The sequence below is a fragment of the Panicum virgatum genome, chromosome 9N (assembly GCF_016808335.1).
Source record: "Panicum virgatum strain AP13 chromosome 9N, P.virgatum_v5, whole genome shotgun sequence".
Lineage (NCBI taxonomy): Eukaryota > Viridiplantae > Streptophyta > Magnoliopsida > Poales > Poaceae > Panicum > Panicum virgatum.
This window is the reverse complement of record NC_053153.1, coordinates 9,187,254-9,215,234: the sequence shown is the minus strand read 5'-3', so window position 1 is coordinate 9,215,234 and position 27,981 is coordinate 9,187,254. Positions and strand designations below refer to the sequence as shown.

Below are 27,981 nucleotides of genomic sequence, written 5' to 3'. Positions count from 1 at the left end.
CTGCTGCTATACGAAACTAATTTTGATCGCAAGATCGTTTTTTCTTTGAAAACGTGCGACATCCCCAATTTTGTTAGAAAAAAAAAATGTTGCAAGTTTCCAAAGGAAAAAAGTCCGGTTTACACCCTCCAACTATCGCAAAAGTCCGATTTTCAACTTTTAACTACGGAACCGGACAACATAGGTCATCCAACTGTCAAAACCAGGTAAATTTGGCCCCTATGGTGGTTTTGAAGGTGGTTTTCCATTTTGTGAGAATAAAAAATATTCAATTTTACACTAAAATATTTATAAGTAATTTATTTTAAATCAAAAAATTATGAAATGGGTATCAAAAGTTTTCTAAAAATGTAACCTATCTATTGTCACATGACTTGTGAGCTATTCAGATCTAATTTTTTATGTTCATAATATTTGGTTGCTTGCAGTGCCTATTATTTTTAATAACTAAGATTCAAATGGAACAATAATAGATAGGTTACATTTTTAGAAAAAATTTGGTAATAGTTTCATATTTTTCTGATTTAAAGTGAATTAGTTTTGATTTTTAAATCTAATTAGATTTATTTAATTTTTTTAGAAAATACAAAAACCACCTTCAAAACCATCCCAAGGGCCAAATTTGCCCGGGTTTGACAGTTCGATGGCCTGTGTTGTCCGGTTTCATAGTTGAAGATTGAAAATCAGACTTTTGCGATAGTTCGAGAATGAAAATAGGACTTTTTCTGTTTCCAAATGAAAATTTTCATTCATGAAAGATATCTGATGGTCGGTTGGATTTAAATTGATTTTGGCTTGCACGCTCGAACCGCAGGCTTCCATCTACCGCTAAATCCAAATAAATGTTACGTATGGACCACTAAATCTACCGGTAAAGTGATTCAACTTTGTACGAACACAAAGGTGATCCGACTTTGCGACGATGTAACGGATCATGTCATTCTTATACATTCTGCCGTAGAGATCGTCATTATCACCAGCGTCGTACTGCTATCTTCGTACAAGCAACACACTGATTGCAAACCATACTTTCTTCTATGTTAAGAAAAAGAGTGAAGTGCATTGGAGGTCCATAAACTTTTTGCACCTTCTTAAGTAGGTCCATGAACTTTTTTTTGCTGATCTAGGTCCATTAACTATGGAAGGGTTCCAGCCGCCATCCAAACTCTCGCCAGCACGCTCTCGCCCGCCTACGTGGCATACCACCGTGGACGCCACAGAGGCAGCAGACACCGGCGGATCCTGTAGGCTGCACGGGTGTTTTTTTTTAAACTTGCACGGGTGTGTTATGGCCCAGCCCAACAAGCACCACAAATCAGGCACCCCACTACCGAAACAGCAGCTGGCCGCGCGGCTCCCTAGCGCGACGGGCGACTCGCAAGTCGCGGCGCTCAGCTGCCAGCCGGTTTGCCCCATCCGTCCCTCCCGGCGGCGTGCGTGTCCTCCCTGGCTGCGTGCGGCCGTGCGGCCAGCGCGCTACGGCTCCGCCCCGGCGCCTCCTCCCATTGGCCGGTCCCAGCATGTTAACCCCGCCCCGCCCGGCAACCCGCCTCCAGCCAGTCGCCATCGTCAGTTGGCCATGAAGTGGAGGTTGCGGGTAGATGGCGAACCACCCCCTGTGTATGGTGAGTCCCAAGATTGTTGTTTCTTGACTACATTGATGTTCTGGATACATGGATTATGGCTTCGTGCACTAGGGTTAGGGTTTGGATTGAACGATGTGGTAATTTGGGGTTTTCATTGTTTTTGTAGAAGCTGGGGCTACTGATTTCACAGTAGAGGTACATCACGGTGGATTTTTCTGTGGAATAGGCCCTGGTCGTTGCTATCTGAATGAGAAGGTGACATGGTTTGATAATCTGAAACTTGAGACCTGGGAGTTCAAAATGATTGAAGAGATGACAACAGTACTTGGTTATAGGTTGTTGTCCCCTAATCTCAGAGTGTATTGGCTTCTGCCTGGGAAGAATTTAAGTGATGGTCTGCATATAGTTGATTGTGATGATGATACTATTGTAATGAATCAAGTGGCTCATAGATTCAACTCTTTTGTGCTCTACTTTGACCATCACAACCATGTGGGCAAAAATAGCTACAAGGACGACATTGTTCTGAATCAAATAAACACTTTGCCCAAGACGCTTAGTCCAAGAAAGGTTCCCAAGATGGTAGGTGCGCAGCTATCTCATTTCTACCAGAACATTCATAGAGTGAACTCACAAGCTTCAGGTGCTGGTAATGAGGGTGATGGTGAAGGCATTGATGATGACAGTGAGGACTCTGACTTTATGGACTCCGACAATGACATAGAAGATGAAGATGATGACCTCTTTTTTGACAATGTTGATGACACAGTGGCTGATAAAGGTGCAGCACATGGTAAGAAGATCTCCAAGGGGAACAAGATGATTGCAGCAAGCTTCAGGCAAAAGAATCCCTCTAGCAGAGATTGGGATGATATATCAACTGATGAAGATGAATTACAGTTGCCTGAATCAGATGAAGAAGGTGAGGTTGGAAGGAACATGATCTCATTCACTCCTGAAGATATGAGCAACCCAATATTCAAAATTGGGATGAAATTTCCAACAGTAGAAGTTCTCAGACAAGCTATAACAGAATATAGTTTGAAGCATAGGGTTGACATTAAGATGCCAAGAAATGAAAGAACTAGAGTTGAAGCTCATTGTGCAGAGGGCTGCCATTGGAGACTAAAAGCTTCATTTGATAGCAGGGTTAGCTGTTTTCTAGTGAAGCAATATGTAGGCCAACATAACTGCCAAAAGAAATGGGAGCTCAAGAGGTGTACAGCCAAGTGGCTAGCACATAAGTATATGGATAGGTTCAGAGCTGATGACAAGATGACACTAACTAATTTTGGTAAGACAGTTCAACTTGATTGGAACATCACTCCTTCTAGAGACAAGTTGTCTAGAGCTAGACGCATGGCTCTAAAGGCTATATATGGAGATGATATCCAACAATTTAATAAGCTATGGGACTATGGATATGAGTTGAGGAGATCAAATCCAGGTAGTTGTTTGTATGTGAGCCTGACCAATGGTTGCTTCAGTACCCTATACATGTCCTTAGATGCTAGTAAGAGGGGACCAATGGTTGCTTCAGTACCCTGTACATGTCCTTAGATGCTAGTAAGAGGGGGTTCTTGAACGGATGTAGACCCTTGTTATGTTTGGATGGATGTCATCTAAAAACAAAGTTTGGAGGGATTTTATTGACAACTGTGGGAATTGACCCAAATGATTGTATTTACCCAGTAGCAATAGGTGTGGTTGAAGTTGATAGCTCCTACAGAGGCGTTGCCTGATAGCTCCTACATTATGTCCAATCTCCCGCCACAGAGGCAAGGTCCAATCACAACTATTACAAAGTCTGGAAGGATCTCCAAGCGCAAGCAGCTAGAAACAAGCATGAAGGGGAGTGCAACAGCCCCCAAGAAAGGGAAGACATGAGGGGCAAAGAAAAGCAAGACCTGATGAAGTTGGACATCGGAGATAGTATTTTGCACAGAAATAGGCTAGGTAGTCTTTTGGATAGCTAGAAGATAGCATTTTGGACATGGTTAGGTAGTCTTTTGTAGATCCATATGGCACTGGATCTTCTTTTGTAGATGCAACACAGTTGCTATTTTGTACAGATCAACTATAGGGCTAGCAACTCAACCAGTAGTAGTTGCTCAGTCTCAGTTTAGGTAAGCTTTAGTGGTAGCAACAACTGAAACTGTAGGAGATATTTATTCTCATGTTCTAGCTGCTACAAGTTCTAGACAAGATGTACTGTTGACAAGTTAAATATCTCATATTATGAAGTTCAATATCTCAATTTCTCTCCTGTTGAATCACATGAACTCATTGATATTACATCCACAAAATAGCCATGACCATTGCATTGCACTGGTATATTACATCCAAAATGCACGTTGGCTGTGGTGCTAAATGGAAAACGCCAAAGCTTTCCCCTTCATCACGTTGGCTGCACGTGTTGTGGTGTCCACGGTGGCATGCCACACAGGCGGGCGAGAGCGTGCTGGCAAGAGTTTGGATGGCGGATGGAACCCTTCCCTAGTTAATGGACCTAGATCAGTAGAAAAAAAGTTCATGGATCTACTTAAGCAGGTGGAAAAAGTTTATGGACCTCCCATGCACTTCACTCTTAAGAAAACCTTGCAGTGTAGTACTCCATACCGTAAGTAGTGCAGTACTTGCACGTACCGGACAGCTCCATGCTGCAGAGGAACTAAATTAATGCGCTTTAAGTTAAGATCGCGTCTCTGGCTAACATTCAAACTGCAACGTTCAAAAAATTAAATTCCACTCCATTATTTGTTGAATCAAAAAAGATGACTTGTCGATGTGCACACAAAATATGCACCCTCTAAGTCCCAGCTAAAAGCTTTTTTTTTAAAAACGGAGTACCAGCTAAAAGCTGCTACTACTAGTACGTAACAAATCTCAATCATCTCGTAAATAATTAACAGAAAACTAGCAAATCTAAGGTATTAAAGTGGGATTTTTAGAGTCGGTCGTCTACCAAATAAAAGGCAAAGCATCTCATCAAGACGTCTGATAGCTAGCTGGTGGCGTTGAGGTTGATGGAGTCGATGATCCTGATGATCTGCTCGAGCGCGCTCTTGTCATTGAGGATGCCGGAGTGCGACACCTTGGGCAGCTCCACGACCTCGACGACCTGCGCCGGCGAGTCGGACCACGCCCTGATCGGGGCGACGAGGCTGGCCAGGTTCACCGTCCCGTCCCCGTCGCCGTACACCACCTCCTCGGGCGGCTCGTCGAAGCCGCCGTCCCCGTACACGAGGCTCTCCACCGTGTCGACGCCGGTGCCCACCAGGCACGTCACGGGCACGCCGGGCTCCGGCAGGGCCTCGACGAGCGGCAGGATCCGCGCGCGGTACGGCTCGACGCCCTCCTCGAACCCGATGTCCCGGAGGAACTGCGTCATGTTCTTGGCGGAGTAGGAGCGGTTGCCGCCGCCGCTGCCGTGGGCCTGCGACACCACCAGCGTGGTGTTGCCGAAAACGCGGGGCGCCGGCAGCAGCCACAGGTTGCTCTCGGAGGTCCGCTGCTCGTCGCGGATGAGCGACGCGTCGACGAACGGCACCCCGAGCGTGTTGCCGGAGGCGAAGGTGAGCATCTCCTGTACCGACCCGCCCCACGGCGCCGAGAGCGTGACGAGGCGCGCCACGTTCGCGGCGCGCCACGCCGGCGGGCTGCGCGCCAGCAGCTGCAGCGCGAACAGGCCTCCCAGACTGTGCGCCACCAGGACGGCGGGCCGCCCGCCGTTGGCCGCGCGCGCCGACTCCACCAGCAGCCTGAGGCGCTGCAGGTACGCGGTGCCCACCGCCGACGGGTGCCCCGGGGCGGCCAGACCGTAGCGGAAGTCGTACGGCGCGCCGAACAGGTCCCGGCCCTCCTCGTAGCCGGCCGTCTCCAGCGTGCTCGACAGGGTGTTCATGTACCCCGTCAGGAGCCTGCGCACGCGCCAGTTGTTTGCCACGTCACGGACATTTGCGAGCTACCATAGCATACAGGTAGAAGTAGAAAAAAGAAAATGCTTAGTACTTGAGGTTTGGGTCGAGGTAGCGGAGGGTGGAGGTGGAGCCGAAGTCGGAGACCCTGGTCTCGACGCCGGGCGCGTTGCGGAAGTCGTCGGCGCCGGCGTCGTAGCGGAGCATCATCCGCTCGGCGAAGCACCTGGTGAGCGGGGCGAGGAGCACGGAGGGGTCGAACCAGAGGCGGAACCAGCCGCCGCGGCCGTGCACGAGCGGCCACACCCGGCACGCCAGGCTGCACGGCCTGTACTCGTCCGTCAGGCGCGCCTCCAGCTGGTTGCCGCCCGCGCCCGGGATGAGCACCACCGGGTGCCGCTCGGCGCCGGCGCCCGCCGCCGCCGCGACCACCCTCGCCGCCGACACGCCGCCGCACCACGAGCAGCTCAGCGAGAGCATGACCAGCACCGTCGCCGCTGCTGGCGCGAGGGCCAGCAGTGCAGGGCGCCCCTCCATGCTCGCACGCTTGGATTTTGTTCCTTGCTCCTTTTGTCTCCTCGTTGTTTTTGAGATTAGGTGCGCTCCCTGGTCCCTGCTACCGTATTGTGTGGCGATGGAGCTTCCGGAGCTTTGCCGAGGGGCACAGGCACGACGCTTGAATTTTGGTGGTGCTACCTGGATCGCTGCGGGCCGCTCAAAAAGGCCATACGGGGGAACGGTCACGATAGTGGTTACGTCGTCTCGTCCTTGCGGCAGTGGGTAGGCACCCGTCGTCTAACCAACATGCGCGTTCAAATCGATCGAGCTCGTGTACATGCTGCGTGTAGACTTGGAGGGCCCTGCTGTCGCCGGGTCCGGGGGTTCGAGGCTGTCGGTCACGCGATCCGGCGGTTGGGGGAGCGCGTACGGGCTGCCGGCTGCCTTTCGTCGCCGGACACGATCAGGCTCGGGGTCGCGTACGTGCTCGGTATCAACCATCGCACGGATCCGGCGGATGGATTCGTCTCCGGATGGGGGATGTAGCGGGACGAGGAGGCGATGCAATCGCCATGTGATGTGTTTGCCGGCCGTCGGCGAGCCAGCAGCGAGTGATCGATGCGTGTCCTTGCGACCCGCGAGGAATCGCGAGCTCGCAGTGGCGGCAGCTGATGGGAACATGGAGCCTGTTCGGTTGACGCGGCTGGGGTTGGGGCTGCGCCGGACTCGCTGGAAATATTAAGTCTGCAGATGGGCCAGCAGCTCCAGCCCAGCAGCTCTCGCCCAGCCGAACAGGGCGATGGCAGCTTCCCATTATTGGGGGAAGGAATGTTGCTACGCAAGGCAAACTAACCGTTCATTGGTCGTTGGATAATTGACGACGACGGCGACAAGGGCAGGACGCCTTGAGCAGTTTGTGCTCTCTCGTTTTGATTTCCATGCGTTAAGCAGCCCAGTGAACGCCCAGTTCGTTCACGGGGCTGCTACACGCATCATGGGCTTCCGAAAGGGCCTAGCTGACTGGAATCTATACGAGTTCGCCATATTTTTGCCTTTTTTTCTTCATTTCAAGAACACATTTTAACAAATCAATATGTGTTGGCGAATTTTTTATTTTTATTTTTTTATTTTTATAATTATGGGGGTTATATCCATGATCACCATTTTTCAAAACTATATTTAAAAATAATGTGCTCAATCAATCATTTGTTTTTTTATATGCTGTACTCGGTGTTAGTTGGAACATTAGGCTGCACGGTACAACTTTTGTGTAATCTTAGATCTTGATTAAAGTGGCTTTAATAGCCAGCTTGCTTGGTATTTTGCTTGCGGAAAATGGTTAGCGTGGCTGCTACGATTTCCTGAAACTGGTAGCAATAGCAACTCTATCTTGTATCTGTACAGAGTACAGTACATCAGCACAGCACGTCTGTTGCCAATAACAACTAACCGTGGAAAACCATCAAGCAAACCCGTGTCAGTTGTCAGTTGACCTCAACGAAGGCTAGCTGAAAGAAAATCCACAGTGATATCCCTGATTTCCTCGCGACGACCGCCGACTGAACTGAAGCACTGAACCCGTCGATCGGTGCGACTTCAACAAGAGCCCCGACAAGCAGGGGCGCCCGTCTGTCTTGAACAGGCCAGACCAAGACCCCCCCAGTGCCGGCCTCGCGAGCTCAGTCACGCACCACCAACTAGACGAGTCCGTGGCGTGGAACGGGTCGCATGCCACCCACCTATATCAAGCCCCCGCTCACCGTGCACCGCTCCCAAGTCCCAAGTGCCCGCTGCCACCTCGCTCCCGATCGACGAGCTGCCTGCAAGCACTCATGGCGGCGGCGGCGGCGAGCCGGGGGACGCGGGCGCTGGCGGTGCTGGGGCGGTGCGTGCGCGCGCCGTTCCGCGCGCTCGTCCGCGCGCGGGACCTGTACGTGAGCCGGATGGCGGCCTGCGCGGGCGGCGGCGGGCGGGGAGCGGGCCTCGGCCCCGTGGGGCTGGTGGCGGCGCCGCGGTGCCAGAGCCACGGGTTCTACCGGTCGGGGTCCGGCGCGGACGACGACGTGCGGGAGCTCATCAGGGCGGCCTCCCGCGCCGGCAGGCCCCCCGGCGTCGGCGTCGGCGTCGGGCCGCGGAGCCAGAGCGTGGCCGTCGCGCGGATTGACGAGGACCGGGCGTGCGAGTTCGGGCTGGGGGACGGGGAGAGGGCGCAGGCGCTGGAGCCCCGGAGCAAGAGCTGCGCCGCCGTGGGGGTGGCGCCGTCGGCCAGCCTGGCACGGCTCCCCGGGCCCGGCACCGCTGAAAATGTTCTAAACTATGAAGCGAAATTCTGTCGCGCATGGCCCCGGCCGTGAGCTCGATTGAACGTCGACAGTCGTGGTCTTTGGATGCGGTCACGGGACCACCGGAGCTGTCGTTCTCAATATTTGCCGGATTGTGTTCACGCAAATTTGGACTTTTTATTGAATTTAAGTTCAGTGCTCGGTTCACCATACATGCCACTGAACAGCCAGCTAAAGCCGTCCTCCTCCCTCACATCTACATCGATGTGGTACCTCTAAACTGACACATCAACTCTTCTCGGCCAAAATGCTGCAAATACCCCCCTTTTCCATCCCCTTCCTGGACCGGCTCCATCCTATGTCTAACTAACCTATGAACCGCACACGGGCCAATTAAAATTAATACAAACATAAAGCTTACAGCTAATAATTATAATTATCTATCTCACGCGCTATGTTATCTATTAAATATTCTAACACATGCTCTAAAATATATATTTATCATTATCTAGTTGTAATAGATTTCATTTTGCATCGCACTGCCATATGTGTTTGATATATATTTAATTGAAATATTTGTTTGTGAATCGGTATCTCTTTCATCATACATGAATGCATGGTGACACTTATAGTGGGTACTATTTTTATATAAATAATATACTAATAACGATAGAAATAGTAATTTTAAAATTTATATTGTATGCTTTACTATTTTATTATAATTGTATAATTTAGATTCAAATTTAGAGGTTACTTTAACTTTTAATAGTGATATTAAGGGTTTATTTTTATTATTTTTATAATGACATATGTGGGTAATTTACATAAAAATTAAGGGATTACTTTAGATTCTTTTAATAATGACAGAAGTGGGTAATTTAGATAAATATTTAGGGAGTTATTTTAGTCTATTTATATAATGACAGAGACAGGTAATTTATTAAAAAAGATAATAGATTCAATAACTACTATAATTAGAGTTGTCAGTTTGATGGTTGATTTTTTTAAAAAAAACTTTTGTGATAATTTCTAAAATTTCTTTATTTTTTTAGAATGTTCATCTATGTAGGTGGCTTCACATGTAGATTTAAGAGAAGCCTCCAATTAGTAATGGTAAGATTTTGTTTTCAATAAAAACAAAGGTCCAGGGGCCCCGACTTCCATGTTCAAGATGCATCTTGGACTTGGAAGGAAACGAGCATGTCTTTCTTGACTTCATTCAATAACGGGCGGCATAAATAAATTATAAATGGGCAGGCTGCAGAGCCAGCCGGGGCGCTTCTGTATCGTTTGACTCGGCACGCAAGAGGCGACACGACTACCCGTTTCTCGTACGTGTTCAATAATACTACTCCATGTAGCCTGCAATAGCATGCCTGCGGTTGATGCGCCGTTGTAGCTACCAGGGAACGGTAACAACTAACAACCAAGCAAGCCACTAGCACGAATGCACGATGCACGAGGGACACGTTTGAATCACCTGGATTACTTGTGGATTTTTGCTATTTATCTATTGACATATTTCTTTAATACCAAATCTGTTAGATTCTTATATGTTTGATGGTGCTCTAGACACTACTAGAAAAATGAGCATTCATCTCTGCACATTAATACCGGTTAATTTGTGGTCTGGTACTAAAGTCGACCCAGAGTCATTTTAATACCGAGTCTAAATTTAAACATCCCCCGAGCCATTTTAGTACCGGACCAAGACATCGGACGGTACTAAAAGGTGACATTTATTAATACAGCTGGTATCAAATCTGTTAGATTCTTATATGTTTTGGTTGGCGTCCTGCTTCGTTCACTGTGCAACGAGTTAGATCTGTGTTTATTTGGTTCACGCCACAATTGATGTGGCGCGCTAAATTTTCTTAGCTCTATGCTCTACGTCTTGGCAAACTTAACTACTAGTCTAGCATCCATTATTGTTCGTCACAGTTTCTCCAAAATCATCATCTGTAGCATTTTCACAAAAAATAAAAAAAAACTAATAAGAACTGTCCTGTATATGGGATCGTGATAGGCCATCAAGGTACGTACTGGCACGCACACTCATCACCGAGCCGGGATCAGGGTTAAATTTACCGACCGCAACCGGTCCGGATACCGCGGTAACCGGTCAAACCGGTCCGGACCGGTTCCGGTTTGAGGCGGTTTCAAACCGGTACAAATTTAAAATTTAAATTTGAATTTAAAAAATGAAAAAATTCCAAAAAAAATCCTAAAAATACTTCAAGTTGCGACGAATCTAATGGTGTCGAATTTTTTCAAATATTCGTTCATTTAGTATACTTTGCGGGTATTTGAAGTTAAACAAAAAAATACGTGCATACAAAAGTATACAAATACAATGTAAAACATGTTATACATTATATTAATATAAACGTAGTACAAAAGAGGGTTGGAGTGCTCATTTAGGCTAAAAACATGTTATACAAAAATTTAAATTTTGAACTAAAGTCGGTTTTTTTGTTCAACGGACCGGTTTCCACTCAAACCGGACCGGTTTACCGGTCAAACCGGTCGGCTAACCGGTGGAAACCGATTGAACTGACATCTATAGTTTGAAATTTGAATTTGACTTGTTTTCGGTCAAACCGGACCGGTAAACCGGAACCCGAGGCGGCGTTTTGACCTCACCGGTCGGTAAAAAAACCCCTGGCCGGGATTCTCGGGCAAGGCTTGCAACGACATGGGAACGTGGCACGTCCACGGCGATGACCCCCTCCAGCGCCTGCACCACCTGCTCCATCGTCGGCCGGCGCGCCTCGTCGTCCTGCACGCACCAGCAGGCCACCCTGCACGCGCGCTCCAGCTCCCGCGGGTCCGCGTCGCCGCGCAGCCGCTCGTCCAGCAGCCCGTCGAGCGCCTCCCCTGGCTGACCTTCCTCGCGGCCACCAGCGGGAAGTACCCCGACAGCGACGACGAGTCCTGCTCCGCGGTCGGCCAGCACCGCGCGTTCCGCCGCCCGGAGATGATCTCCGGGAGCACCATCCCGTAGCTGTACACGTCGGCCTTGGCGCTGACCGGCACGCCGGAGATCCACTCTGGCGCGAGGTACCCGATGGTGCCCCGCACCGTGGTGAGCACCCTGCTGAAGTCCCGTCGCAGCAGCTTGGCGAGGCCGAAGTCGGCCACCTTGGGCACCAGATCCTTGTCCAGCAGGATGTTCTCCGGCTTGATGTCGCAGTGGATGATGCAGTCCCGGCACCCCTCGTGGAGGTACAGCAGGCCCCGCGCCGCGCCGCGCGCGACCTGGAACCTCGCGCGCCAGCTCAGCGCCGGCGCCGGCGCTCCCCCGAAGAGCGCCTTGTCCAGCAAGCCGTTGGGCATGTGCTGCCACCGTACCTGAACATCACGAGGTTGCCGCCTTCTGATGCCGCCTGCATGAATGCCATGCTCCTCTGCCGCCTTCTCCTAAACATCCTAGTAACAACCACAGACACGATGGCGGACATGGCTAGGAACGACGCAACTGCGACAGTGGAAGCGAGGACGACGGTTCTCCTACGGCCTTTCGAGAAGGGGACGTCCATGGCGGACAGCCGGAGGTAAAGGCCATCCACGCCGGCCGTGTCCTGCAAGTTGAGCAAGCCGCCGTGAGAGCAGTGACTGTCGTAAGAGTACGCGGTGCAGTCGCAGCTCCTCAAGCACGCCAGCCTGCAGTCTCCAGCGCTGGATGCCCTTGCAGGCGATGGATTTCTCGGCAAAGAAACACCTGGCGCCAACAAGAAGGCGTCGTCGTCGCCGCCGTTGCCTTTGCCGTGCACCGACGAGGTGTTCGCGCCACCGTCACACCACCGCAATGGATTGTTCCGGCGGCAGCCCATCGAGTGATCTCCTAGCTCCCAGTCCGCCACGGAGGAGGGACGGAAGCCGGCGGGGCAGCTGCAGTAGAGCTCGCTCTTCTCGTTGCAGACGCCGAACTCGCCGCATACGGTGTAGACGTCGCACAGCCGGTGCGGCTCCGCCCAGATGATCATCCACTCGTCGGCGGACGGCTCCCACATGGCCACATGATCTGCCTGATCTGGACGAAGACGTCCAGGACCGTCCTGGAGATCACCGTGGGGTCCTGCAGGGAGTAGGTGAAGTAGGTGCCGTTCGTGTCGTTGACGAACTGGAAGTCGTACTTGTAGTGCGACGTCATCTCGGGGACCCCGGCGTACACATCGCCGTTCCACTCCCCGCTGCTCCAGGAAGTCACGGTCCTGTTCCAGATCGTGAGGTACTGGCTGCTCCCGTTCGGGTCGATCCGCAAGGTGAACATGCCGGGGGCCGGGTCACCGGCGTTCTTCCAAGAAACCAGCGCCAGCACGTCGCCGGTGATCTTGTTCACGCCAAGGCGGGCTCCAGGGAGCCATGTGTCGGTTGGGTGCTCCACGCTCTGCCACAGAACCTCGCCGCTCTCGCGCCGGAGTACGAGGTTCCCGGTGTCCAAGATGACCGCCACGACGGCGGCGCCGCCGTTCGAGCTGCTGCCGGCGGAGCTGACGTTCGAGGACCAGACGAGCTTGCCGGCTTCGTTGGTGAGCACGAGGTTGCCGTCCGCCGCCACGGCGAGCCGAGAGGACGCCGGGTCGGCGACCGGCGCGGCCCTGTTGGCGACCCACACGGGCGTGCGCTGCGACACTACCTTCTTGCTGTACCAGATTCCCACGTAGTAGTTGCTGCGAGAGGAGGAGGCCGTCGTGCCGCCGCCACCAGCGGGACTGAAGAAGCCGAGCTCGAAGTTGCCGCCTCTCGACACGACCGTTCGGTCACCGGAGATGGGGGAGTTGGTGGAGATGGTGTCTGATGACGCGAAGCACCATACACAACTGCCGTCGTGGATGGCCATGGCCATGACAAGCAGTAGCGCTGTCGAAGCCATTGGTTAGACAAATGATGGGAGAGGACGGCGCAGTCAGTAACTGCGTGTGCAAGTCTCGTTCGAGTGAATCGATCAGGGCATCAGGCATGTTATATATACGCGTTCCTAGCAACTATAGATAGAGAAATATAACGGTTCGTGATCGATGCGTCGATGACTGCTAGGGTCCGCTTATTGGAACATTTGACGACGGTCCATGATAGGATACAGTAGTGATGACCATTCAGGTCAGCATAGTGCTTCCTCCACTGTAGAATATTCCAAGTTGACCGCTTGGCGCCGCACAGGGTCTGCTTATTGGCTCTCGTAGCTAGCTACGGTTGACAATTAATGGGAGCAACAGAGAAAAAACTTCTCTTATTTCACTTTCACATTTTGTCTGAGGCAAAGAAATTTCAAAATCAGAGATGAAGACCAGAGAAATGTTGAAAGCAGTAATAAAAGACCATCTAAAGTTTAGCTGTTTCAACACAGCTAAAGCCAACTAAATTTTAGCTATGTCTATTAGCTAGAGGATCCAAACACCCCAACTAAAACTTAACCCGGAGAACTTTTAGCTGGTTAAAGTTTGGCTTTAAAATTTTAGCTAGCTAAATTTTAGTTGGGTGGATCCAAACAGACTCGAAAAAGACAAAAAGAAATACAGACCCGACCGACAAAAATGACAGCCCAACCGGCCAACACAATGACAACCACCGTTCATAAATCAAAATAAGCCACATGCAAGTCCTAAATAAATAGTTAAATCACAACATTCGTCACACTCATATAGACAATTTCTTATTTCATAGATTTCAAACTTACTCTCATATAAAAATGAGTGGAATAAATATACAAAATAGAATGAAACATGATGGCATCCGTTTTTTCACCGCCTACTACTCATTAATAAGTGTAATAAATATAGAAAATAGAACGAAATGGTCATTACGAAGCAGCTTCCTGCCGAAAACCTTCACCTTTTGTCATACCAGCAATGACCAAAACTACTTCTTTTTTTTATGAAATGACCAAAACTTCTTCTAGATCTTCTAATTTCTCCCATCAGGTTTGTTGTTTGAGGCCACCCCAAATCGCGTAGCTGCCACTGCCAGGCCATAAAGTCACCCTATGCTTTTCATTTTTTAATCAGAAATGTTCGTGCTTTTATAAAAAGGAAATGACAAAGTTCTTACAGACCTCGTGGCTACCAGCTTGCTAGAGTAGCGCTCAGAACAAACAACACATAAAGAAAGAAAACTAATCCAACAGCAGAAACTAAAGGAAAGCTTCGTCAAGGTCCTGTTGTCTGGCTTCCGATATAAGGTGTTGCACCCACTCACCCGTCTGTCGTTTGGTTGCCTCCATCTTCTTGCAATCATTTTCACGCACTAAGATCCCACATTTCTACAGAAACATATCAATGTTATACAAAACATCAATCAGGGACGAAGAAAATTAGTCAACAACTGCAAAGTATCTTTAAAATACCAACAATGTAGAAGAATAAAAAAAATGCCAGAAAGTCTGTCATGCCTCAGGGAGCCCTCTTCCACCCCAAAGTGTCTTTAAAACAACTCCACACAAATTTGGCCATTACACATTTAAAAAAGATGTGATTATGACTGTTTCTTTACCCCCTCAAAGAATACATCTCTCATCCTCCTCCCAATTTCTTTTTTTTTTTCTTTCAGAGCTTCCCGTTTGAAGTCTATTTTGAAAGGCTAGACACATCAAGGCTTTCAGTTTCAGTGGCACCTTGTTTTTCCAAAGCTTCTTAGTCTCCCACTGTTTACACCTTTGAAATATAGAGACCGATATATGCATTTGTAGAGTAAATCCTGACTTTTCCAATTTCCACTTAACCACACCCCCCTCCCCCCCCCCCCCCTGCCTCGAGATCATTTCCAACTCATTTTCCATTGCTCTTCTTTCTTTCAGCCATTTCGGATGTCTCCCCTCGACATCCTTTTCATCCATGTCTTTTATCTTTGGTAGAAGTTTTTTCTTTTTCATCCTAAACTCACCTCTTATATTATCCCCCAACCTTTTATATGTTATGTGAGTAAACCCAAAATGCCATGCCATTTATATAAATAATTTGCCTCATAAGTGATCTGTCTCCTCCTTTCCACTTCCCCTCTAGCTTGGCTAGAAATCCCTCATGCTTGAGCCCACTGTTTCTCAAAGAGTACTTCGTCTTCACAGGAGACACGCAACTGGGCTCGCGAGCTTCACTAGTCCATTATGCACGATAGGCCCGGCCCACCTACAAGTTGGACCCCGCGAGACACTGCTGTTCGGCTGTTCCGTCCCCACTCGTCAGCTTCGTCTTCACTTGGCTCCGGCGGTTCCGTCCTATGCCACGCGCCCGCAACAGAGTGGGCACGCTCACACGGCGAGGCCGGCGCAGGTGTGAGACCATGGTCCGCTCCTCGCGCATCACCTTCTCCTCGGCGGCGGCCGTAGCCATGGCGGGCGCCGGGGGCTCCTCCTCCGATGACGACGAGGCCGGCGAGGAGATCGAGTCGGCGCCCCCGCTCCGCGTCGGCGAGGAGCGCGCCATCGGCCCGTGGGGGATCCGCAAGCGCCTCCTCCGCGACGGCCAGGGATGGGCCACCCCCGTGCCTCCCGACGAGGTCTCAGGTAGTCAGGTTCCTCCCTCCTCTCTCCACACCCGCCGCCGCATCGACTTGCTTACCGCCTTGTCTCACCCCGTGTGTTTGGACTTTTGGTTTCGCAGTGCACTACGTTGGGACGCTCCCCGATGGCACGCTGTTTGCGTCGACGAGGGACGGAGGAGGGGAGGAGCCCCGCACGATCAATCTCGGCAGTGGTGAGGATGCACTTTCGGCTACATTGATTTTTAGCCGTTTGGATTTATGTTTCCCATATGAGTATAGTAGGCTCGCAGCATTATCTGTACTGGTACGAATCTTCTTTTATCTGAAATACTGACAAGCCCACAACCATTACCATTTTATAGTGGTGAAGTTACAATGCGTGAAGCATGCAGGCAAAACTTTTACTTGATTTCCAATGATGTATGCCCATGGTATTAGATTTAGACATAGTATAAAAGGGGTGTGGCCTTCTGTACCTTTGACATTCCTCGATTCCAGCTAGCTGTGATCCTGAATTCTGATACCTATTAATTGATTAAGTACAGGCACATCCAGTTGTTTGTTATACATTATTTCCCTCTATTCCTATTTTACTGTATTTGCGCTACCCCTTGTGTTCCCATGATAAGGTTTTGTTCATAATTTCATCTGGCTCTTATTTTATTTCCTTAATTAGGAGATGTGGTAGCTGGGCTAGAGCGTGGAATCTGTACAATGAAGAAAGGAGAGAAAGCATTATTTATGCTTCCTCCTTTGGCTTATGAAGATTCTGGTGCTCCGGGTGTTCCTATTGGTTCTGAGCTACATTTTGAGGTTGAGCTGTTATCATGGTTAACAGTGGTGGATGTATGTAAAAATGGTGGAATTGTAAAGAAAGTTTTGTCAACTGGAGTGAACAGACAAACAGGGGAACTTGATGAAGTTACAGGTGAACACTCCATGACAAACAATCTTGCTCCTTAATGTTTCTTGTAATTAAATACCCATGCTTCATTGTATCCACTCTGTAATATTATATGACAGTTGTTCATGTATTTATACAGTCAAGTACAAAATCAAGCTACTTGATGAGTCAATAGTTGAAGAATCTCCGGAAGAAGGATCAACCTTCTTTGTAAATGAAGGTAAATGCACTGTAACCTTTATTGAAATGATGAATGTTATAGAGCTCTTTTCAGTAACGTTTGTAATGTGATTGTGAAGCCTGAAAACGGTCTATATTGGATGCGAACAATGTTTCGGTAATATTGTGAGAGATTGAATCAATTTTATGTTTTTTCAGGACATGTCTTACCAGCACTGCCTATGGTCCTTAAAAACTATGAAGGAAGGAGAGAGAGCTGTTGTGATGGTGCAATCACAATGTATGTCTCACTGGTGTATTTGTAAAAGAAAGTGCTTCCTTGTCATTACTTGGTTCACCCCCTAATATTGCTAAATTTTAGCATGATTTACTATCTTACTACGGTTAATTGATTATCGAATTTTCTCCTGACGCAACTGATTCTACCAGGTAACCGTCTTTCAGTGCTTAATGACATAATTCCATCAAGTCCATCTGACAAGTATATAGTTGAAAGTTGACTGATTAAGTCAGTGCACGCTGTTAGTTAGATATTTCGAAAACTATGTGGGATTGAAGTAGCATCCCAATTCATGTGCGCATGCTACACGTGCAGTGTAACAGATAACCTTTTTGAGACCTGCCTAAACATGAGAATTGTGCACTATTTTTCTTGTTGCCCTGCATCTTTTGTATTATTCTTGTTTTATCTATCAAAATATAAGTGTCACATTCTACCTCACTCAACCTATTATCCACCTACAGATGCATTTGGGGAGCAGGGAAGAGCTGCTAAAAACCAATTTTCTGCTGTTCCACCAAATTCTGCAGTCAATATGGATGTGGAATTAGTTTCACTGAAGCCAGTGGTTGATGTTAGCGGAGATTTAAAAGTAATGAAGAAGACATTAAAGTCTGGTGATGGTCTTCGCACCCCACATGATGGTGAAACTGTTCATAGTAAGAATTCTTTTGCTTTCTGATATGATTGTATGTTTTGTTGAAATTAATATCCTGCTGACAAATATTTAAACTTCCCATTTAGTTAGATATATTGGCAGCCTGGAGGATGGTACTGTCTTTGAAAAGTTTGGCTTTGATGGGGAGCCCTTTGAGTTCATCATAGATGAAGGTGACTGAATTCAACTATATGGTTAAATTGATATGGTAATCATTATAAGCATATAGGAAAATCAAGTGTGGTTATGTTACTTTTTCAACAACAGTAGCATATACTTTATAGCTGTTTTATTATTCCTCTCAGAAGTATTGTGACGTTCAAACATGTGGTGCTTAAACATTTGATTCGAGAGATACAGCCACCTGATTTTATAAAGTTTCATAGTATTAGTGGCTGAGCTGGTCCAGTTCATTGGAGGTTAATACTGGTGTCTGGTGTTCTACTATGGAGTGTATTTATATTTAATACATATGTATCTGTTACTATTAAAGTGGCTTTTTAACCTCTTTCATTATTTGCCACTTGCAGAACAGGTAACGGTTGGATTAGATCGTGCAGTGGCAACAATGGTGAAGGGTGAACTTGCTGAAGTGACAGTGAAGTTTGAGTATGGATTTGGCAGTACAGAAGTACAAAGACAATTGATAACTGTACCATCTTGCTCTACATTGATATATGAAGTGGAATTGATAGACTTCACAAAGGTATTGGCAAATCTGAGCTTTCATCTTCTCCACCTATCTTTCATCATCTTCTACTTATCGTGCACTCCTCTTTCTGGCGTGGCAGGAGAAAGAATCATGGGAGATGAGTGCCCATGAAAAGTTGGAGGCTGCAGAGAAATCAAAAGTTGCTGGCAATGACCTATTCAAGATAGGAAAGTTTCAAAGGGCTGCAAAGAAGTATAGCAAGGTAGTTAGTTTTTCTGTCTCCTACTTTTGGGCCCATGGTTTTCAGGGTGACAGACTGATTTCTTTACTCTCAGGCCCTTAGTTATATTAATGAGGACGGGCATGTTGAAGATGAAGTTGAAAAGTTAGTGAAAACTGTGAGAATATCCTGCTGGTTAAACCATGCAGTATGCTGTCTTAAACTGAAGGACTTTGCACAAGCAATTAGCTTGTGTTCAATGGTATGTGGAGCTTGACTTTCATGCTACCTGAAGCTTGAAGTTTGTTTTTTCCCCCCTCAAACAAGCTTGATGTTTGTCACAAGTTCTGCATTTTTCTTATGTCAGGTGTTAGAAATTGAATCTTGCAATGTGAAGGCTTTGTATCGGAGAGCACAAGCTTACATTGAATTGTATGACCTTGAATTAGCCAAGACAGATCTACGGAAAGCACTAGAACTGGATCCTAACAACAAGTGAGGACAAACTTTCTTTCCAGTCATATTCTGGTGTACTAGTATTATGTGCATTTCAGATTTCCATTCTTCATTTCTAGGGAGGTGAAGTTACTGCAAGCAAATCTGAAAAAGCTTCAGGTAGAGAGTGACAAACGGGATGTGGAGCTTTATGCAAACATGTTTGATCGAATAACAGAAGAATCCGATGCTGTGTCAAAGGTACACCCTCGTTCATTTTCTGTGTTTCCTATACTTTGCTCTATGAAAACATTGGTGCTATAAACTCTATTTTTTTCCCCCTCTCAGAGTTGTAGCATCTAAAAGCATTATTTCTGAAGTAAAGTCCCACCTTAATTGCCAAGCTCAAGGAAACTTTGTCCTTTGACTTTCTTTGCATTTCTTAATTTTCAAGCACATGCTTCTTCAGTTGCTATTAGAACTGTTAATTTGTTTGCATCGCATTGATGCAGTTTAGTTGCAGTACATTACCTGTTTTTCAGGAGAAAGCTTATGTCACTTCTGTACATCCATTCTAGTGTAGAACTGTCAATTGATACATGAATATATAAGCTCTATGGTGTGATGTTTAAGAGAATAGCACTAACTGCCTACCAATGCATACGGTTGTAAGTGTGCCCTGTCACTAGCACTGGTGGCAGTTGAAAGATATGTTGATATCCTACTTATTCACCTGTGAACATTTCACCATGCTCTCCATTTTCTCTTTGTTAGGGAGATGAAGGATCAGGCATTACTGAAAATACTGTATTAAGAGTCTGAAATTACTATATAAGAGTCATTTCACTAGCTAGGCTTGTTTTTGATGTCCTATTTCTGTGCTACTCACTCCGGCAAGAGTTTTGACTAATCAATCGCTTCAACCTCTTACAGAAGCGCAAGGTTGAAAATGTAAATCACAATGAAGAAACAAAGGTCTGGGTACAGTCACATCTTTACTAATTATAGCACAAACCGAAGCCATTGCTGAATGATTTTGTTTCCCTTTATTCAGAGTTCTGACGCAGAGGAAGCACTAGAGGTGGTCAAAGGACACTGAAGATAGTTTTGCGTAATCCTTTCGTGATGTTTACAGTCCTTGGAAGGTATCGCAAGATTATAAATGGGAAGGTATCAAAAATTGGTTCCTAGGCACAGCGATTTCGTACCTTCCTACTTATAACTCGGCAGCATCTCTTTTATGAGCACTGTGTATTCAAACAACAATGCTACGGATGAGACTTTATGCCAGTTAGTGGAAGAAAACTCGCACCAACTAATAGAAGATAAGATGAAACCTCTTTCGAGTCTCGACAAACAACAGAAGTCTCAAGTCAGAAACCTAGCGCTGCGGAGTAAGGAGCTAGTGCTGCTGTCTGTTGACAACTATGGTTGCTGTTCGGTTTGCTACAAAGATCACGGGGACTGTTCGTGTTCGGTCGCCATTTTTTGCTGCCGCCTGGAGACCGAGGTACGTGGGTGTGGACGAGGCTATCGGGACTGAGCTCTTCGCCTCTTCTACAGTTCTACTACGTGGATAGAGTCAGAGCGGAGCCACCGCACGGACCCCTGATCCTGTGGCTCTCCGGCGGCCTTCACCGGCCTCGTCTAAGAGATGGGTTCGTTTCATTGGCTGCGTCACACACAGAGACTTCCTACTTCCCAGCGCGTACGCCGTGGGCTTGATGCCTGATGCTAAATTGCTACTAATAACTACTAGTCAACCTCCATGCTTGGAGTTCCTGCACGCTTCTAGGTCGTTTGAAATTTGCTGATGAACCATACGACGGGGTATATGCACGTTTCTAAATCCAACAACTTCCTGCTCTTGCACATCATCATTGTTGCTCCATCGAGCTGCAAATAAATGGAGTGCTTACACATGAACAGTCAAAATATTACCAAGCCTTTCCGGTTCCAATCTGAACATAAACGATCAGCAACCGTTCTTTTTCTTGCTTTTTTTTATAAAAAAAGACAAGTTGACACTTTTTTTTAGATTACACAGTACAACTAAGACAGTCATAACACACGCACAGGGGCGGAGCTAGAGACAAATAGAGGGGGGTGCGGCACTTCATAGTACATATCTAAAATTGAAGCAAACATGGTCAAAAACTAAGAAATATAAGTGATTGTGAAAATTTTGTGGGTGCAGCCGCACCCACAATCATCAACATGGTTCCGCCCTTGCGCACGTACACTCACACTCCTATGAACGCACGTACGCAAATTCTACCCCTATGAGCATTTTCGAAGACTGAGCCGACAAATCCTCGAGATTGACGAAGTCACCATAGACGCCTCGCTGTCGACGGGAACGTCGCCTACCACTGAATGCACAACACCGTTAAATCTCAAAATATTCGCTTTCATGGAAAGTCGAACTCAGAACCTCGAGTGCTACCGAGACTGTTTGACACTTGTGTAAAGGCAAAGCATCGGACAGCCAAACCAAATCACGCACAGAGGGGCACGATGGATGATTAGACCTGGGCATGGGCCGCCCGACCCGAAGAACCCGGACCGACCCGCCCGAAAAAAACCCGACCCGACCCGGCCCGAGGAACACGGCGGGCAGGTCCGGGCCATGATTCCAGCCAGGTGAAAAATTCGGGTCGGGTGCGGGCTGAAAATTAAACCCGCGGGCCGGCCCGACGGCCCGGTCAAAAAGACACCCCGCAGCCTAGCAGGCCATGCGCAATGTTCTGGACTGCATGTTGCTGCAACTATTATCTTATTTATTTATGTCATTTGCCATTTTATTTTATCACATTTGTGATCTGTGTGAACTATTGTCTGTGGTGCATGTGTTATATAGTTGTTTTATCAGAATTGTGATGTTCGGATCATGTAATACTTAAATTAGTCATGCCAGTACGATTGTTGCTGCTGGTTTCTGGGATCATGTGGGTGACCGTCGGGTCAGCGGGTCGGCCCGCGGGCCGTCGGGTCGGGCTGCGGGCGGGCTCGGGCCAACATTTTAGGGTTTTCGCCGGGCCAAGGGCGGGCTCGGGCCATGAGTTTTTCTACCGGATTTTTTTCGGCCCGACCCGAACCCGACCCGACCCGAGAAATGCCCAGGTATATGGATGATCCATGGATGGCACATGGCAGCGTGGCCTTTGGGCCTATTGCCTTGTGCTATTGTGCTGCCCAGCTTGCTAGCTATTGGGCTTGGGCCAGACCGGCCAACCAACCCAGGCTAACTAGCGCTGTTCATCAAGGCAGTGGCACAGGCAATTCCAACTTACTCTATGTCCTGTTTCAAGCTTGAGGCCTGTGTGAGCATATTAATGGGGTTGTGAGGAGCTTCTGGTGGGGCAGCAAAGATGGCAAGAGGAAGCCGTGTTGGGTTGCTTGGGATGACATGATTAGGCCCAAGAGATGGGAAGGACGGGGCTTTAGAGATATTAAATTATTCAATCTTGCTTTGCTGGCTCGGCAAGCGTGGTGAATATTGAACGAATCAATTTCTCTAAGTGCACGAGTCCTTAAAGCAGTTTACTACCCTGACAGAGACTTCCTGGATGCTGAGGTTGGCTCATCGCCATCTCGGGTATGGCGTGCTATAGTTGAAGGCAAGGAGGTGTTGACGCAAGGGTTAATCAGAAGAATTGGGACAAGGAAAACAACAAATATCTGGAGCATGAACTGGCTACCAAGGGACGGTCAGCTTCGGCCGCTCTGTTGCCCCATACCCAACGCACCACAGTTGGTTCAAGAGCTGATCGACCCGCTAACTATGGGGTGGGATCACGAGAAGTTGCAACAATTTCTCACACTAATGGATGCAGATACAATCAGATCTATCCCCTTGTCTACAAGGAGGTATGATAACTTCTGGGCTTGGCATTATGAAAGGACGGGCCTATTCACAGTACGTTCGGCATACCGCATGCTTGTCCAGAAGAAGGAGAATGCTACAGCTTGGCTGGAAAATAGACCAGGGAGATCGAATCTTCATGCAGAGGAGAAAGAGTGGTCAATTATTTGGCAACTTAAAGTTCCCTCAAAGATCAAAGTCTTCCTATGGAGATTGGCGAGGCACTCACTTCCGACTGCAGATGTTCTTCATAGGTGACATATCGCAGAGCAAGCTGCATGTTTGCTCTGTGGTGCACCGGATTCTTGAAAGCATTCACTTCTAGACTGCAACATGGCCAAATGTGTTTGGGCCTTGGCGAGGGAGGAGACAGTGGAGCATATTTGTAACATCTAAGAGCATAGCGCTAAGGCATGGTTAGCAGCAGTTATCTCCTCTCTATCGATGGAGGAGTCACGACGTACGATGGTGACCTTATGGGCATTGTGGCATGCGAAGAGGAAGGCTGTCTATGAGCATATATTCCAAAGCCCTCTATCGACGCACAGCTTCGTGGAGAGGTTCATTGCTGATTTGGACCTTTCAGTCTATAGGTCGGAGGCAAGACAAAAAATGGCTACTAGCTTCCCACGATGGATTCCTCCTCCGCGCGGTGTATCAAAGATTAACGTGGATCTTTATCCAAAAACTCAAGCAGGGCTTTAGCTGCTGCGGTCGCTAGGGATGAAGCTGGAAATTTTCTGGGAGCATTGGTAGTGATGATGCTGTGAATTACTGAGCCGGAGATCATGGAAGCTTTGGCACTCAGAGAAGGCATGACACTGGCAAAGGACCTCTCCCTCTGTCGGGTTCGTATGGCCAGCGACTGCGCAAATGCTGTGAGGAGCATGAAAGGGCCCACGATGGGTGTATATGGTCAGATTATCAGGGAGCTCAAAGAAGAGGCCACGGCTTTCCAGTTGATGGAGATCGTCCATGAGAACTCTTTGGCGAGAAGCACACTCTTCATGGAGGTGGGGCGTTATGTCTGATTTTTGATCCGCCTGATAGCGTATGTATTTCCTTTGTGAACTCTTAGTCCTGGGGTTCTTCAAACCCCCCTCAAAAAAAATCTTCTTTGTTGGTTTTCTCAAAAGAAAAAAAACTTCTTCGTTGGTTCCTTCGCTCGCTCGACGCCCAGCACTACTTCCCGACGCCGCTGGACATGGCGGGACCCGCTGATGTGGCGCGGCTCAAGCTCACCGGCATCGACTGGATCGGCAGCGTCGGGGGACACCGGACACCCCGCACACGTACGCCGCGACGGAGGTGGCCCCGGCTCGTCGCCGAGCTCCGCGCCTCCCAGCTCCCACCACGGCCGTCTACAAATGCTCGCGCGCAACTGCTCAAGTTTGCGCCGCACTACCTCATCCCGCTCCTGACCATCGCCAACACCGTCATCTTCAGGGACTGATGGAGGCGCTGCACTGTGTTCCTGGCTGCTCAGCACGAGCATGACCGAGGTATCATCGGAGCCTCAGGCCTGAGCGGCTGAGCTACCCACCCTGTCTGAACTGTAACCTTTAGTCGTAGCTTCTCGAGTTTCAGTACCTCATCGTCTTCTTGCCAGTGAGCCGCCGCCGCCACGCCGCCCGCGCGCGCGGCACGGGGGGCGGCTGCAGAGTCGGATGCAAGGCCGTGATAGGGGATTGGCAGAGGCGGGGCCTGGGTGAGGGTCAATAATAGCCGCACAAGTTCGATCCAACGGCCATCATAGCCCCAAGGGTGGACGGTATTTCATTTACCGTCCACCCCGGGTATCGCAGGGCGGCGCTGCGTCCGGCGTCCCACCGCATCGCGGTCGATTCCTGCATCGAAAGATCCTTTCTCGAGTGTTCCTATGGCCGTTGCGGGGATGAGGGTGTGGCGGCGCCGTCACGGGACGGCCCGGACGCCATTTCGTGCCGAACAGCAGCGGCCGGCCTCTCTCCATTCCAGGCTTCGCTCCGGCGTTCCCGCATTCGCGACCCCAAGCGAGACGGCAGCGATTCTTTTGGGCATATCGAGGAGCCCTTCTGGTTGAATCACTGGCATGCGTAGCTTGAGGCCGAGTTTATTGATGCATGCGGCCCGCTCTTCATGTCCGGAGGACAGAGGATTAGCATCGCTCGGCCTTCCTGTTCCTGCCGCAGCCACAGGCAACCTGAGGCCCTGAGCCGAGGGGCTTTGGGGAGGGGAGCTACCTTGACCCGAGCGGAGGGTGTCGCACCGTTGTACGCGGCGCCGTGTGCATGTCCAGGAAGAGGGCGGCGGCGGCGGAGGCTCGGAAGGAGGCCGGCCGTGGCGCGGCGCGGAGTCACCGATGGGGCGCGGGTGCGGCAAGGTAAGGCAAGGAGGACGCGGACCGTGGCCTTGAGAACACAGGCGTGGGCCTGCGCTGCGATTGGGTCGATCGCGGCCGCAGAGATCTGATCCAACGGATGATAACGACCCAGGGTGGACGGTATTTCATTTACCGTCCACCCCGGACGGTATTTCATCCCCCGACCACCCTGGGCGTAGCGGCGCGCGCTTCTGACGGCGGATCGCCAGAGGGCCGGAGGTCCGAAGTGTCCACCGTATCCACTTCGGTGGCGCCGTACTAAAGAATCAGGTCCTTCTCCGACCGCATCGGAGGCCCTCAGGAACGGTTTGGCTTGCTGGTGCCGTGCCGTGCCGGGGACACGCTCGCTCGTCTGCTGCCATTGCAACCTGCGCACATGGCGTTCGGCGGCCAAACTCATCACGAGAGCGGCAGAGACGTGCCCTACACGGCGATCGTCCCGTGCCGAACGGGTGGCGTGGGAAGGGCTTCGGCTGTCTGGCGGCCATGGCTGCGCCGCTGGCCGTGGCACGAAGAGGCTATACCAAGGACAACGTCCGGCGATGTCAGGCAGGGCGGGCACCCTGGCCAGCAGCCATACTCTTCGCGCCACGTCTGGTAGATGGTTCGCGGCCGCATCCGTGTACCTGCCGAACTTTCGGAGCCCCACGCCACGAAGGTGCGGCCGGCTGTGCTGGGTCGAGTGGCTTGCGATAGCAATCCGGAGCATATGGCTGCGTGATCGGCGAGTACATTACTGGGGCTGTGGCCTCAGCTCCGAGCCTCTGACGACACGATCCCTTCGACCATGGCGCGGCGCGGACGTTTCGAGCCGGTCTGTCCAACCCTGTGGGGGAGATACTGTTGGGCTGCTCACCCCGCCTGTACGCGCGGCGGCGTGTCGGGTGTCGCGGAAGAGGTCAGCGGCGCGACACGGGCAGCAACCGCCGGTGACCCGAGATGAGCGAACAGCCGCAAGTTAGAGCTCCCGCGGAGGTCCGAAATATGTGTCCGTCGCGGGACCGCCCCGCCACGCGCGTGCTCACGTGCGCCTTGCCTGTCGGAGATTGCGCGAGGTTTGTGCTACATGCACGAGCACTACTTCCAGACGCCGCTGGGTATGGCGCGGACCCTGCCGGCGCAGCGCGGCGCAAGCTCACCGGCGTCGACTGGCCCGGCGGCATAGGGGGACACCGCACACCCTGCACACATACGCCGCCGACGGAGGTGGCCCCGGCTCGCCGCCGCCGAGCTCCGCGCCTCCCACCACGGCCCGACCGTCTGCAAATGCTCACACGCGCGCAGCTGCAGAGTCGGAGCCGAGGCAGTGATGGGCGATGCACGCGGAAGGGGGGTGTCAATCATAGCCGCAGAAGGTGGATCCAACGACCTTCATAGCCCCAAGGGGGGACGGTGTTTGATTTACCGTCCACCTCGGGTATCGCAGGGCGGCGCCGCGTCGGCGTCCTGCCGGCCCGAGTGTTCCTCTGGCCTCTTCAAGGATGAGGATGAGGCAGCGGCCGTCGCGGGACGGCCCGGACGCCGTTTCGTGCCGAACAGCGGCGGCCGGCCTCTCCGTTCCATGCCTCGCTCCGGCGTTCAAGCGTTCACGACGACCCCAAGCGAGATGGCAGCGATTCTTTCTGGGTTTCGAGGAGCCCTTTCGGTTTCCTGGCATTCTAGCTGGAGCCTTCTAGCTGGAGCCTGGAGACCGAGTTCATTCATTCATGCATGCTGGAGGACGGTGGATTAGCATCTTTTGGCCTTCCTGTTCCTGCCGCAGCCACAAGCAACCTGAGTCCTGAGCCGACGTTGCGGAGGAGGTTACCTTGACGCGAGTGGAGGGTCTCGCGGCGTTGTGCGCGGCGCTGCGTGCATGTCCAGGAAGAGGTCGGCGGCGGCGGCGGCGGCTCCGAAGGCAGCGTCGCCGATGGGGCCGCGGGTGCGGCAAGGTAAGGGCAATAGGGGGGACGCGGATTGTGGCCAGCGCTCTTGAGAACAGAGGCGAGGACCTGCAATTGGGTCGATCGCGGCCGCATATATCTGATCTAACGGATGATAACGATCTAGGGTGGACGGTATTTCATTTACCGTCCACCCCGGATGGTATTTCATCCCCCGACCACCTGGTCGTAGCGGCACGCGCTTCATCGCCGGAGCGCCGGAGGCCCGAAGCGTCCACCGGATCCGCTTCAGCGGCGCCGTCCTTCTCCGACCACGCCGGAGGCCCTCAGGAACAGTTTGGCTTTTTGCTGGTGCCACCGTGCCGGGAGCATGCTCGCTCGTCTGCCACCATTGCAACCTGTGCTCATGGCGTTGCTGCATCCGTCTGCCTCCCGCACATCGACGGATCCTTGCTGGAGAGTCCCCGTTGCACGGACGCGGCCGCCCGCGGCGGAGGGCCGGCGTCAGGAACAGCACGGCGGCGAACGACGGCAGGGCGACGTCGTCCCGTGTGGGGATGTAGTTTGCAGCTAAGCTGCTCATCTGTGATCAGACGCAAATCAACTGAACTGGTATCGATCTTTCTTTCTGAATTGCATCACTGCGTAAGTGAAGAAGAGAAACGGCCGGGGGTGGTCGGCGATTGAAACACCGTCCGGCGTCCGCCCTAGATCCTACGTTTCCGGCAGCACACACGGGGGCCCAAAAATCCCGCAAAAATTCGAGCAGATGCGTAATGG

At 50.3% G+C, this 27,981-nt stretch overlaps 5 protein-coding genes across 6 annotated transcripts; 2 read left to right on the top strand and 3 right to left on the bottom strand.

The window, feature by feature from the left end:
- Positions 1-4,315: 4,315 nt before the first annotated feature.
- On the bottom strand, positions 4,316-6,188 carry LOC120692523 (lecithin-cholesterol acyltransferase-like 1). The gene is made up of 2 exons (XM_039975854.1): positions 5,598-6,188; positions 4,316-5,506 (listed from the first exon to the last, which is right to left on the bottom strand). The coding sequence occupies exons 1-2, from the start codon at positions 6,038-6,040 to the stop codon at positions 4,591-4,593; spliced, it is 1,359 nt and encodes a 452-aa protein (XP_039831788.1). The 5' UTR covers positions 6,041-6,188; the 3' UTR covers positions 4,316-4,590.
- A 1,628-nt stretch (positions 6,189-7,816) lies between these two features.
- On the top strand, positions 7,817-8,468 carry LOC120687520. Its single transcript, XM_039969535.1, has one exon. It carries the CDS (start codon positions 7,834-7,836, stop codon positions 8,353-8,355), a length of 522 nt encoding a protein of 173 aa, XP_039825469.1. The 5' UTR covers positions 7,817-7,833; the 3' UTR covers positions 8,356-8,468.
- A 1,750-nt stretch (positions 8,469-10,218) lies between these two features.
- On the bottom strand, positions 10,219-12,269 carry LOC120688687 (G-type lectin S-receptor-like serine/threonine-protein kinase At2g19130). The gene is made up of 3 exons (XM_039971076.1): positions 11,724-12,269; positions 11,170-11,634; positions 10,219-10,242 (listed from the first exon to the last, which is right to left on the bottom strand). Exons 1-3 carry the CDS (start codon positions 12,267-12,269, stop codon positions 10,219-10,221), a joined length of 1,035 nt encoding a protein of 344 aa, XP_039827010.1.
- LOC120688686 (G-type lectin S-receptor-like serine/threonine-protein kinase At2g19130) lies at positions 12,266-13,126 on the bottom strand. The gene has a single exon (XM_039971075.1). The coding sequence runs from the start codon at positions 13,124-13,126 to the stop codon at positions 12,266-12,268; it is 861 nt and encodes a 286-aa protein (XP_039827009.1).
- A 2,371-nt stretch (positions 13,127-15,497) lies between these two features.
- LOC120691690 (peptidyl-prolyl cis-trans isomerase FKBP62-like) lies at positions 15,498-20,759 on the top strand. 2 transcript variants are annotated; one of them, XM_039974837.1, is made up of 13 exons: positions 15,500-15,784; positions 15,882-15,974; positions 16,439-16,690; positions 16,806-16,886; positions 17,591-17,785; positions 17,871-17,957; positions 18,315-18,490; positions 18,576-18,698; positions 18,772-18,918; positions 19,024-19,151; positions 19,232-19,352; positions 20,025-20,066; positions 20,146-20,759. In XM_039974837.1, the coding sequence occupies exons 1-13, from the start codon at positions 15,562-15,564 to the stop codon at positions 20,188-20,190; spliced, it is 1,713 nt and encodes a 570-aa protein (XP_039830771.1). In that variant the 5' UTR covers positions 15,500-15,561; the 3' UTR covers positions 20,191-20,759. The 2 variants fall into 2 exon arrangements, with proteins under 2 accessions (XP_039830772.1, XP_039830771.1); XM_039974838.1 differs by lacking the exon at positions 17,871-17,957 and having other exon boundaries at positions 15,498-15,784.
- Positions 20,760-27,981: the final 7,222 nt, after the last annotated feature.